This window comes from Thunnus thynnus, chromosome 20, assembly GCF_963924715.1.
Source record: "Thunnus thynnus chromosome 20, fThuThy2.1, whole genome shotgun sequence".
In the NCBI taxonomy this organism is placed as follows: domain Eukaryota; kingdom Metazoa; phylum Chordata; class Actinopteri; order Scombriformes; family Scombridae; genus Thunnus; species Thunnus thynnus.
The window spans coordinates 9,994,838-10,008,435 of NC_089536.1; the positions used below are offsets into that span (position 1 = coordinate 9,994,838).

A 13,598-nucleotide genomic window follows, 5' to 3' on the forward strand; every position below is an offset into this window, starting at 1 on the left:
CATTAATCTGCAGAAAGTGGAAAGTTTCTCTGTGCTCACTGAAAATCCAATTTTAAGGCGCAGGCCTACAAGCATGATTTGTGACATCACAAATAGTTTGGAGCTAATCCTGGTCCAATATTCAACTTACACAAGTGTGATGTGGAAACTTGAAGCCTGCAGTGCACAAACACTGAGAATGAACTTTACAGTGAAGAAGAAATATCTTCTGACCAGCAGTTAAACTTCAACTTAATGAGGGAGAAGGCTTAGATGCAATAAGATAATTGAACTTTTTTGTGGAAAAACCATATTAGATACACATTGTTATTCAAAGTAGAGTATTTTATCTACAACTTAAAACATTTCTGGAGGGAATCTTTAACGATCAAAAGTATAGAAAGCACTAGCAAACTCAAAGCAAGAGCAATAATTGTAAATGAAAAGACAATGATTAAAGTGAATGGATGAATTTAAATTCTTTTCTCCAATTTTTTGTAATACATTTCATTTCCAAGACAAAAAAGACAAAGCTGCTGATAAAAACTTTACTTTTTTTTTTTTTTTTTAATTTTTATAAACAGCTTTATTGAAACAAGTATACAACAACTTTACAGCACTTGTGTTTATACAACTTGAGTCTACAAACACGCCAGCTGATTAAAGGGTATAATTAAAATATAGTTAAATAAATATCTTGAAAAGCTTACATATGTTTTTGTTCGTACATTCAGATATTGAAGAAATTTATTGTTTGATACTGACAGTTAGCTCCGCCCCGTTTCCATGGCAACACGTCACAATGCAACGTAGCTTCCTGTTTGGCAGGGAGCCCTGGCGGGAGATTCATCCAGCATGGCGGTGCAACCGAAACAGAACCTGTCCATGGACAGTGTAGCCGAGCATGGCTTCCTAAACTTCTTTTTCTCCATGCCGGAGAAACCGGACTCTACTTTCAGAATATTCGACCGCAACGACTACTACACTGTTCACGGGAAAGACGCCATATTCGCGGCGAAGGAGGTTTTCAAGACGAATGGCGTCATCAAAAATTTGGGCTCAGGTAACCTAGCCTCTATAGTCTAGCTAACCACGTAGCTGGCTAGCTTGCAAAATGTATTTTATCAGTGACAAGTTATTGTTTAGCATGCTAATTTAGTTGCGTGTTTTTGTCTTATGCATTGACTCAGATTTAAATGTGTCCGCAAGCTAAGCGAGCATAGAGACGGATACTCGTGCTAGCATAGAAAGCTAGCAGAGGCATCGTGGGCTCATGTGTAGTTAATCTGAGTTTGTTTCGTCAACAGGGAGTCGCAAGCTGGAGAGTGTGGTCCTCAGCAAGCTCAACTTTGAGGCCTTTGTGAAAGACTTGCTGCTGGTGAGGCAGTACAGAGTAGAAGTGTACAGAAACCACAGCAAGAGCAGCAAGGAGCACGACTGGAAGATTGAGTACAAGGTATTGTTTTGACAATGACATCAGACTTTGTGGTTTTGTGTTTGTTTATATTTCATCTAGCCTTTTAAATAAAGATGAGCTGCTGTCTTGCAATGATGATGTCCCACTTTCACTGTATCAGTTGTGAATTGTGTTGTCCTGCTTTGTGTATTATGTGTCTGTGTTGAATATATTATAATATTAACAAAGGCTGGCTGATATGGTTGAAGTATCAACGTATGGAAAATAGAGCTGCAACGATTAGTCATATATAATCTTTGGGTTATACACTTGGTTGGGACAAAAAAAGACATTTTAGGACATCACGTCAGGCTTTTTTTTATCTATAACATTTTAATTTATTTTACTACTCAGGGATGCAGAGTTCTGTATTTGTTTTTTATATATTTATGTTTATTGTGTCTTCTTTTTTTCTCATATGTATGTTTGATTTCCACTGGACCCTGTAGAGAAGGAATCAGTAATCAACATTTATAACCATTTTCTGACACTTCATAGACCAAACGACTAATTAATTGAGAAAATAATGGATAATGAAAATAACTGTTAGTTGCAGCCCTGATGGCAAGTGTACAGAAAAAAAAATCACATTTTGTTTTGATTTATTTTTGGATCTACAAAAACACACCAGTGCAAGAAATAACATATTAAAGTGAGAACATGTAAAAGTGAACTTTAGATTATTAAAACTACATGAGTGCAACCTAATCCAAAACATAAATATCCACCAAAATACAACTAAAACAGATTAAAAGCACACATAAAATCTCATTAATAACCTTATTCCATACATTAGCTTTGACCTGACCACTGAAAGTCCCTCTTAGTTTTTGTCAACTTCATACTTCATGACACAAAACATCCATTGTCAGTATAAAAAGAGTCTCTGGCTACATTATTTGCATGATCACACAATGGCCCTGGTATTATAGCCATGTTGAATGTGTTTCTGTAAACACAAATATTCAGGAGCATCCCCACCGTTGATATTATACATATGATGCAGATTCTGTTGTTCTCTACGGACAGGCAGCAATCTTGCACTTCTAAATTCAATTCAATTCAAGGAGACTCATTCAGTAAATACATACATTTATTTTGGATATCACCAACAGGGATGATCATAAATCTATTGTATCGATGATGACACAAGAAGTTTCATATTAGGAATATCAAAATGCCCCATTCTGCAACACAGGAACTTAAGTTTACTGTCACTCTCATAATATTCTAGTAACAACAGATGTACAAGAGAGTGACTGGTCCAATATTATTCCTAAATATGTAGCAGATCTCTCAGAAACAATTAAAGTTATGTTACACACAGTTTTTGACCTGTTTGTTTTGGAACACATAACATCTAACAGAGCTCTTCATACATGTAAATAAGGCAACTAATAGTTATTTTCTTTATCGATTAATTTGCACGTGATCTTTATTAATTGTTTTGGCTGTTAAAATGCCAGAAAATAGTGAAAAATGCCCTTTATAGTGTGAAATGTTAAAATAGCTTGTTTTATCAGACCAGCAATTCATTCATTCATTTATTTATTTTGAGGCGAGACCATAATCACATGATGGAGTACAAACAGAACATACAGTATAATAATAACAAAGCAATGGCACACACATGGATAAAGTATAACATATGCTACTTAAACAAAGGAAGGATATTGTTCAAAAAGCCACCTAATTTACAAATAACTTTTGGCTTATCTGATTTGTAATAACAAAATTAATTTAAACATACATGGACGGTTTAAATAACACCTTTCCCTGTAATTCATTATGCTTACATTCTTACATTCAAACAGAAATATACTCGTCTCCTAGACGGTTGTCATTACAAAGGTTGCAGATCGTCTGGTTTCTATCCAGCCCTTTTATATCTTCCAGTGACATCGGGAATTACAAATAGCCTGTCTGTACTTCTGGTTTTCACATAATAAGATTCTTTTCCAATTTAGGCTCTTGTTTCGAGATCACATGCTATCAAAGCTGGATGATATTCAGCTTACTATCATATATGACAAAGAAAAGCATTTGAGATGCTGGAACCTGCAACTGTTTGATTTTACTTTACTGAAATTATTAATCAAATTAGTTGCTGATTCATTTATTTTTTTGTCAGTTGACTATTTGAGTAATTGGTTCAACTCTACATGTTAAAAAAAAATAAATTAAAAAGAAACATCAGTAAGTTATTTGTTAGCTTTTTAAATGAAATCTAGCCCTGGTTTGTGCGTCTCATGTGTTATTACATTTGAGTCACAGTGCATCAGTTCTTTTGAAAGATAACCTGGCAAGATTTTAAAAAAGCCCAGTAGGTCTTTTATCAACACTAAACATCTTTGAATGTATTTCCAGAATCCTCAAAGACTCCTCTGTCCGTCTGATTAAAAAAAAGACTATTCAGTGTTCTTTACAATAAAAGAGATTTTACCTGTTTCTCCAGTTGCTACTAAACTCTATAAGTCGACTATAAGGATGACACATCAGCTACATAAAATGGAACTAGTTAAAGTCATGAATTTGGACGTCTGACTTTTTAAAAACAATAACATAATATGAAAATCACAGTATGTTTCCTCTGAAAGCTGATGATTCTCCCCGTCATTGTGCCTCTTTCTGTTGTTCCCCTCGTCCGTCTCTTCTGAACTCAGGCCTCTCCAGGAAACTTGACTCAGTTTGAGGAGATCCTGTTTGGCGGTGGAAGCGGAGCGGAGGGCTGCGCCGGAGTTGTAGCCGTGCGGTTTGCTACAGGAGCTGACGGGCAGCGTGTGGTCGGGGTGGGCTATGTGGACGCAGCTCAGAGGACGATGGGAGTGTGTGAGTTTCCAGACAACGAGATCTTCTCCAACCTGGAGTCCCTGCTTGTCCAAATCAGCCCCAAAGAGTGTCTCTTAGCCCTGGGTGAAGCTAACCCTGAAGGGAATAAACTACGGGAGGTACGTTAAAGTCAGTTATACTCAATACAACTTAATATATATTTGAAGCAATTCTTGGGAAGGTCTTACGTAAATTTAAGCTCTAAATAGCATATTACTTCTCAAATTTAGTTTAATAAATCTTGAAATGACGTTTTTGCTCGGACAAAACGAGACAATTGAAGACATCAAATTGCACTATAGTAGTAGTACTGTAGTAGATTTTTTTTGCTATTTTCTGATGTTTTATTATAAAAAATGTGATTAATTGACAAAATAATTGTCAGATTAGTCAATTACGAAAATAATCATTAGTTGCTGCCCCAGTATGTACATGTAACCTCTGGATTTTAACGAGGTCATTGAACTTTTTCTGTGAAAAAATGATATCAGACACATTATTGTTCCAAGTAGAATATTAACACATGTCTTGAGGGGGTCTCTAAATTAAACATTTTAATGTAATTTGATGAAACTCGCAGATATCCTGATATAAGAGCATAAACATAGTCCGTCACACTGTGATTATGGTATGAATAGATTATGTGTCTGTGCAGGTGGTCCAGCGAAGCGGCATGCTGGTCTCTGACAGGAAGAGAGCAGACTTCAGCAGCAAGGACATGGTCCAGGATCTCAACAGGCTGCTGAGAGCCAAAAGAGGAGAGACTGTGGCCAGCAACACACTGCCTGAACTGGACAAACAGGTAAACTGTACACTGTTGGCTGATTTACATGAGACAATTCCAAAGAGAAGTAGAATATAAGAAGAAGGGGGTGGCTGAGCGAAAACTCGGGAGAGACTCAGCAGCCAGATGTTTCTCCGTTCTCTGTTTACAGTAGGAGCGGCTCAGATTGACACTAAAATGAGAATAGCTGGTCCACCTTAAAAGTCAGCCCACCTTAAGTGAGCCTGGTCAGGTTAGGCTAACCCATTGCGAGACAAATTGACTATATGAAAAGTAATAGTTGAAAGCGCTTAAGTGCGTGTGTGTGTTTGGTTTCATTCACAGGTGGCTATGTCATGCTTGGCTGCAGTCGTGCGTTTCCTCGAACTGCTCTCTGACGAGTCCAACTTCAACTCCTTCAGTCTGACCACTCTGGACCTGGGTCAGTACATGAGGCTGGACAACGCTGCCGTCAGGGCTCTTAACCTCTTCCAGGTCAGTGCCAGGCTCATAGGGGCTCACAATGATAATGATCAAACATATATTTTATACTCCGGGATCAGCAGTACAGAAGCCGTGTGGGATATTGATCATTTTATTGAAACACACTGTTGTTGTGTCCTCCAGGGTTCACCCGATGACACCAGCGGAGCTCATTCATTGGCCGGTCTGTTGAACAAGTGCCGTACACCTCAGGGTCAGCGGCTCGTCAACCAGTGGATCAAACAACCACTTATGGACAAAACCAAAATAGAGGAGAGGTAATACAAGGATGGGAATAAAGTGTGAGATCTGATATTTCTACAATGTTAATTGAAATAAAAGTGTGTACTTTTTATGAATCATGTGTCTACCCATGAGTCATGTGTCATACAGGTCATTAAAGTCCTGTTAGTTAGAGATTTGAGTCGTTTGTTCTACATTAACCTCAGAGTGGAGGATCTGTCTTTGAGTCTGCTATTTGGGCAAACCATATATACTATATATTATTTCTTTAGTGTCTTGAAGGAGAACTTTGTGTTTTTGTCATATAGTTTTGTTTTACAGTGTCACAAATTCATATTAAATGTACTTCATCTTTTTTACACCAATCAACAGTTAAATACTTCAACAACTATTGGATAGATTGACATTTGTTGAGGATACTCTTGACTGTGTGTGTGTGTGTGTGTGTGTGTGTGTGTGTGTAGGCTGGACCTGGTGGAGAGTTTCGTGTGCGACTCTGAGCTGAGACAGACCTGTCAGGAGGACTTGCTGCGGCGGTTTCCAGATCTTCACCGTCTGGCCAAGAAGTTCCACCGTCACTCGGCGACCCTGCAGGACTGTTACCGCGTCTACCAGGCTGTGAGCCACATCCCTGCCCTCATCACGGCCCTGGAGAGATACTCAGGTACGCCTTGATGCCAGTGTGGTCAAACTGTAGGCATGGAGAGATGGATCAGATACTCTGCACTCCTCAAACATTATTTGGTGGATCTCAGGGGTTTTCAGTGTGTCATAGGAGACACACACTAAACACTTGTTACACTGTTGATACCAAACATGATGCTTTCGTCCAAATTGATTTACAATGAGAGGATCATGGCGCTCTTTCTTGTCTAGTCTAAAGCGGCCATTCTGAGATTACATTTTCTCACAGTAATGTTGAATTCAGATAAAATTTTCTGGCTATGTCACATCAATTTGTTTGCATGATTCTCACCCCTTTTTCTGATCCACAGTTGTTTAGAAGATGCAAGAATCAGCACATATTGTTCATCTATCATGCCAGGCTGAGTTAAACAATGATGCTAGAGATGCACGTCCGCCTGATTTACACCACACACACTGCAGTCATGTCATATATCAAGATTTGTTTTCTACGATTTGTGTACCTAGTAAACTAGCCACACATTAATAGCCTGGATATGTATAGAGTAGTGCATTCTTTCATCTTCCGTGCATACTCCCTATCTCTATCTTCCTATCCAACATGCATATACAGTATATTCATTGATTTCTGAGGTGTGTTTGTTTTTGTGTGTGTGTGCAGGTAGCTACCAGTTTCTGTTGGAGGCAGTGTTCCTCTCCCCTCTCAGAGACCTGCAGAATGACTTCACTAAATATCAGGAGATGATTGAGACGACTCTGGACATGAACCAGGTCTTTTCTTTTGTGTTTCTGCACTGTAGGAAGATTGTTTTGTGCATTTTGTCTGCATATTATCTATTTTGCATGTTGTTTACATGTGTCTTCTCTTGGGTATATTGTGTGTGTGATACATACATACATTAGATTGACCACCATGAGTTCCTGGTGAAAGCGTCGTTTGATCCAGTGTTGAGTGAGCTGAGAGAAAAGATGGACGCCCTGGAGAAGAACATGCAGACCGTGCTGAACAGCGCAGCGAGAGAGCTAGGTGATCAAAGCACACACACACACACACACACACACACAAACACACACACAATTACATACCGTATATCACAACATGCCGAGACCGAGATAAGTCTTAAAAGAAGTTTAGAACTGTATTTTAAGGAAGTGAGGCACGGGAGGCGTCTGCTGATGAGTTTTTAAATCTGTGGTGTGACAAGAATGCAAAAGCGTCCAAAAGCCAAAGCAAGTCGATTACACCATGCAGCCATAATGTGCTCAGAACCAAATATTTTGATTGCGGGAAATTCAGCAGATCCCTCTGACTCAAAGACTGACATAAAAGGTCAGACTTAATGTCTGCTTTGTAATGAATCCTTCTCCATGTGGAGTCACCGTAGACTTTAAAATCCCAAATAAAACATTAAACAACATTAGAGTTATTATTGTCTCTTTTTATTTACTAGAAGGTTAATTATTGTAATCCCATTACAGACTGCATCTAAATTTATCATGTCTGATAACCAGAAGGCTTTACTTTAGACTAAAGTAACTTGAGCTATTTGTTCCTCCCTCAGTGTTTTTCTGTATTGTACAATTTTTTGTCATTTAGATTTAAATTCAGTATAGATTCGATTTTAGAGCTTTAATCCTTTGACATAATTGTTTTCATTGTTGTCCTTTAATTTTTTGGCCAGTTGTGTTGATGGCAAAAACTCTTCACATATTAAAAGTACAAGAACTAACATTTGGTCATTGTTTGGAGAGCATTTTGTAGAAGGATAACACAATACCCTAATATCTCAACATGCTTCCTCTGCAAGTCAGTGAATAATGTTGCTGCTTGTCTTGTCCTGTATTCACCACATTATAAATGCTTCTTATATGACTAACTTAAGGTGGAATTATACATGGTTGATGTGGTTTGATTATATATCCCAGAGTGCTCGTGTTTACATTCTTTGAATTAATTTGTAATGTGACAACAGGAACATTTTGCCTACAATCAATAAGCTGAAGTAATTGTGTTTACATGCTTTTCACTTTGTGATAGAGCATGATGATTTATATTTATATATTGATTTATTTATATTACACAAACACAAGTAGGAAACAACAATACACAAGTGGAAACCCCCCCGACTCGATACACACCCACTGCCAAGCAAAGAAAAGAATTAAATGAGACCAGAAAGATGAATCGGGGTCCGCTCAACTGATTTACACAGCAGAATGTCGCAGTGGGGATGGTTTTACTGAATGTTTGTTTCTGAAATTTGCTTGATGTTGTCAATCCATCAATCAGTCTTTATTTGTATAACACTACATGTTGTGTGCAATTCAAAGTGCTTCACAGATCACTGACAAGTAGATAATAAGACAGAACACATGAAAACAATTTGAGACAAAAATGCACACAAGCATTACACCAGAAGTTCTTGTTCTTTCCAGATTAAGAGTAAGCAGTTCGTTTTATATCCATGTGTACTAAATCTTTGTTTTTCATACTTGGATTTAAGTTTGAGCTCACTGTAGGAACTGTGCGTTTCAGGTCTAGATGCTGGTAAGACAGTGAAGCTGGAGTCGAACGCCATGCTGGGCTTCTACCTGCGAGTCACCTGCAAGGAAGAGAAGACTCTGAGGAACAACAAGAAGTTCACCACGCTGGATGTTCAGAAGAACGGAGTTCGCTTCACAAACAGGTCGGTCCCACTTTGTCACACATCTAATGTCAGCCTCGGATAACCCCGCTCCTTCTGTCAGCTGACGGTCTGCGCTCACGCATGTGCACTTTCACGTGTCTACAGTAAGCTCAGCTCCTTGAACGAGGACTACACCAAGAGCAGGGAGGAGTACGAGGAGGCCCAGAACGCCATTGTCAAAGAGATCATCAACATTTCCTCAGGTGAGGACTCTCATCACATGCTGCTCACTGTGTCTCAGCAGCATGGCATTGATTTTGACAGACGAAAGAAATGACGACGTCTGAGTTACATGGAAGTGATGATCACATGGAATTTGTCGAGTGACCTTTAGTAATTGATTTCATTCACATTTTCTACAAAGGTCAGTAAACTATACACTGCTTTGAGCTTTTGAATAACAGGTTTGTTGAGATTGTGGTCTGATGGAATTCTTTGATCATTTTTATTGATCATTTTGGAGCCAGCACATGCAGCAGACTTCTATCTCTGTGATAATTCATTTCAAGTTTTTAAACTCTTCGAACCACCAGGCTATGTGGACCCGCTCCAGACGCTGAGTGATGTCATAGCCCAGCTGGACGCTGTGGTGAGCTTCGCTGTGGCGTCCGTCTCCGCTCCCGTGCCCTACGTTCGGCCTCGTCTGCTGGACGATGGCTGCAGGCGTATGGAGCTGCAGCAGGCCAGACATCCCTGCATGGAGACAGACGCAGACACCGCCTTCATACCCAACGATATCACCTTCGTCCAGGGAGAGAAGAGCTTCTATATTATAACAGGTAAAAAAGAGGCGTTTGTACTGCGCCTGACATACACAGTTTAAAAAAATATGCACTTTATAGCTGAAAGGAGAGTGAATCCAGGATTATATTACAGAAACATGATCTCAAATGAGTGCTAATGACACCTTGGAGTTCTTCTTTTCCCAATTGGGCAAAAGAAAAAACGATTATCACAGCTTTAAAGATTTAAGAATAGTCTTATCTTTGTAGTTTTGGCCATAATTCCTCTCAGCCAACAGGCTGCCTCCTCAGTAACTTTCCCACGGGTCTAAGAAATGCCAAAAAAGGCCCTGCTACTGTACCGTCAGATGGTTCACATATTGGGCGGATATCCCAGGGCTGAACGTCACTGATTGGTCAAACACAGACACCAAGCATGCGGCAGCTTGCATACAGCTTCATTCTCAAAATAAGAAGTAGTGGGCAACTCTTGTATCAATACAAGGACAAAAGGTGCGGACATCATGTCAGGAGTTTCCAGTCTCATTCTCAGTCATTCATTACATCTATTCAAACATCAGCATCACTCTGCAGTTAACACCAAGAACAACAGGACAACTCTATGTTGTTGCTACCTCGTTTATGAAAATGCATTTCAAACACTGCTGTTGTGTTTTAATCTGTCGTCAGTCTAGTTAGACAAATCATCAGGGTTCATGATATGTGGTGGAAACCTAAACTAGAATGCACAAAAGGGACTTGTAGTTTCTAGTCTTGCCTGAGTTTAGTTCCTTTTTCCAGAACTAATAAGTTGCAAGGAGCTACAAATTAATTGCTGAAATCTGAGAATGAAGACGCCAAAACAAGTTGTAACAAACCAGGATTATCTTTAAACAACTAAATTGGAGGGAAAACCCAGTTTTTAACATTGACTCTAAACTTTTCTGTATCTTTGTTGAACCTCATCACACATAATACACTATCTAGTTACCCTCTCTTCTTGTCTGCAGGACCAAATATGGGCGGCAAGTCGACATTCATCCGTCAGGTGGGCGTGATCGCTCTGATGGCTCAAATCGGCTGCTTTGTGCCCTGTGAGAAGGCGGAGCTTAGCGTGATTGACAGCGTCCTGGCCAGGGTAGGAGCGGGAGACAGCCAGGTGAAAGGAGTGTCCACCTTTATGTCCGAGATGTTGGAGACGGCTGCCATTCTGCGGTAAAAACACACACACGAGTCCACTAAAAAACAAAAAAAGTGATACACAAACCTCGTCTCAACTTCACTGTTGTATCTCCAGCTCGGCCACGGAGAACTCGCTCATCATAATTGACGAGCTGGGCAGAGGCACGTCCACGTACGACGGCTTCGGTCTGGCCTGGGCCATCAGCGAACACATTGCCTCCAAGATCGGCAGCTTCTGCCTGTTTGCCACTCACTTCCACGAGCTGACGGCGCTCGCCACACAGCAGCCCACCGTCCACAACCTGCACGTCACGGCCCTGACCTCCCACAACACACTCACCATGCTGTACAGAGTCAAACCAGGTCAGTTTTCTGCATTTTCTATCCCTAATATGGATGTAAACTGATATAAAGGAACTTTTTCCTTAGTTTTATTAAGTTTTCTCTCTGGAACATCTTTCTACTTCCTGTTCATATTCTTATATCTGCAGAGATATAGTGATAAGTGCCTAAAAAGGCTCCAAACTGACGCAACCCTCACTGTGTGTACAGGTGTGTGTGACCAGAGTTTTGGAATCCATGTCGCCGAGCTGGCTTGCTTCCCGCCATCGGTGGTTGCCATGGCGAAGGAGAAGGCCGAAGAGCTGGAGGAGTTCCAGGAGCCTGCAGGGGAGAAGTCGGAACAGGAGGAAGAGCCCGAAGCCAAGAGACGACGAACAGATAAACAAGTAGGGCTCAGTTCTCCTGCTGTCATCCCAGCCCAGATACGTGACATCATATCCTGTCTGCATAGTTGACAGGTGGACTGACTCAGCTGGTCGTGCTCAGGGTCACTTTGACATTTGATGATCAAACCACCAACCCTGTGATTAACGGCCGACCTGCTCTTTCACCTGAGCTACAGCAGATCAGGCTGTTTTGATAGGAGGAATGATTACAGCGAGCAAAACCAGTTTCTGTGTTCATTTGGGCACCTGACTGTTATCTTAAGTCAGAAAGGAAAATAGTGAACCTGTCCTTTAATGTGCATAAGGAGGAGATGCACTATTGATGCAGAAAGATGGGATAAGATAAATTTCACTGATCCCATGCAGGGAAATAAGGAACAAATTGTAAAAATTGTAATCTTGTCTGAAATATGTTTTTTTTCTCTCTATCAGGTCGGGGAAAACCTGATCCAAGACTTCCTGGAGAAGGCAAAGTCAATTCCTGCTGCCACCATGACTGAAGAGGAGGTGAAGGCCGAGCTCAAGAGGATGAAGGAGGAGCTGATGGCCAAGAAAAACACGTTCATCTCAGAGATCCTCGCACGCTGTGTTCCTGTAAAAACTGCTTAATTTTTTTTATGCTCAAATCTATGTACTCATGACCGTCAAAGCTCATATACTGTAGGTAACCACACTAAAGCGCTTCTATTGTATAGTTTTTCAATAAAGAATTATTCCTAGATGTGCTGTGAGTTTGTTTTTTTTTGACCATGTTATTGTAGTTACATGACATGTGGTGTGTCATGAGCTTTTTTTTATGATCAGATGTGTTTGGACACTGATGAATACATTTCTACCACACAGCTGCATGTAACAGCTTTGAATGTGCAGATAGTGCAGCCCACTTACAGATTTACCACTTTAACTAAATTTTACCTGTATGTTTCTTTCATTTAAAAAGGGAAAAATCTTTTCCACACTGCAACAGTGTCACATAATTTCAGTATCTTTGTTCCAAAATTTCTGTTTTGCTACTGATACCTTCAATGAAAACTTAAAATCCAAGCTTCAACGTTTGTTTGTTTTTAAACAGCTGCACTATTACATTAAATGAAGATATTCTAGATGTAATCTTTTCTTTTTTTTACACATTTCCCCAAAATTCAGCCTGACATGTTCTGTGGATTTGAACACCTAAAAAGCTCATTTCTGCTATATTGTGTAGATTTTACAGCCACCACATACAGTTAATGCTGTGAAATAATGTACCTAAAAATGTTGTGTACAGTACACAGACAAAATGTAGACAGCTGTATTCTCTGTAAATCAGTGCCACCTCTGTGAGAACTACAACAATCTACCAACAAAACTATTTCTACTTGAACTTATGGGTTTCAATGTATTTTGTGGCACTTTCAAAGAGTTATGAGATGCACTTTGTAGCTACTAGATTTAACTCAAAATACAAATTAGAGGTTTGCGATCACAGCTGTTAAAATGATTTTATCAGGCTTCAATAACTATTGATATTTGTAGAAAATAACTTGCATATGATGTGGCTTTGATCGTGTTCACACATGAATATCAGCTCTTTTTCTTACATCTTCTATGTCTAAGCTGCATATCATTTGACGACATCACTGCAGATGAGCATTTTACAAACATTTTATATACTCAATGAATTGGTAAAAAAAAAAAAATATTTTCAGGCCTGTTAAATATGTCAGACCTGATGGACTGCAGCCTTTGAGCTACTGAAAGTGAAAAGTTATCTGATACTGTTAATTCTGAAGCAGCTTTTGAACACTTGACGGTCTGTTGAGATCATCTGTTAAGTTTCTTCTGCATCTGGTGACAACAATGTCTCCAAACAACCTGTGAACACTGAAAACCATTTAGTAA

The 13,598-nt window shown here is 39.6% G+C and overlaps 1 protein-coding gene across 1 annotated transcript; it reads left to right on the forward strand.

Annotated features, from left to right (window-relative positions):
- Nucleotides 1-794: 794 nt before the first annotated feature.
- On the forward strand, nucleotides 795-12,438 carry msh2 (mutS homolog 2 (E. coli)). Its single transcript, XM_067577121.1, has 16 exons — nucleotides 795-1,042; nucleotides 1,287-1,435; nucleotides 4,099-4,383; nucleotides 4,920-5,066; nucleotides 5,373-5,522; nucleotides 5,655-5,788; nucleotides 6,218-6,417; nucleotides 7,060-7,169; nucleotides 7,302-7,425; nucleotides 8,935-9,085; nucleotides 9,191-9,288; nucleotides 9,619-9,864; nucleotides 10,818-11,022; nucleotides 11,105-11,352; nucleotides 11,542-11,717; nucleotides 12,150-12,438. The coding sequence occupies exons 1-16, from the start codon at nucleotides 835-837 to the stop codon at nucleotides 12,324-12,326; spliced, it is 2,808 nt and encodes a 935-aa protein (XP_067433222.1). The 5' UTR covers nucleotides 795-834; the 3' UTR covers nucleotides 12,327-12,438.
- The last annotated feature ends 1,160 nt before the right edge of the window (nucleotides 12,439-13,598 follow it).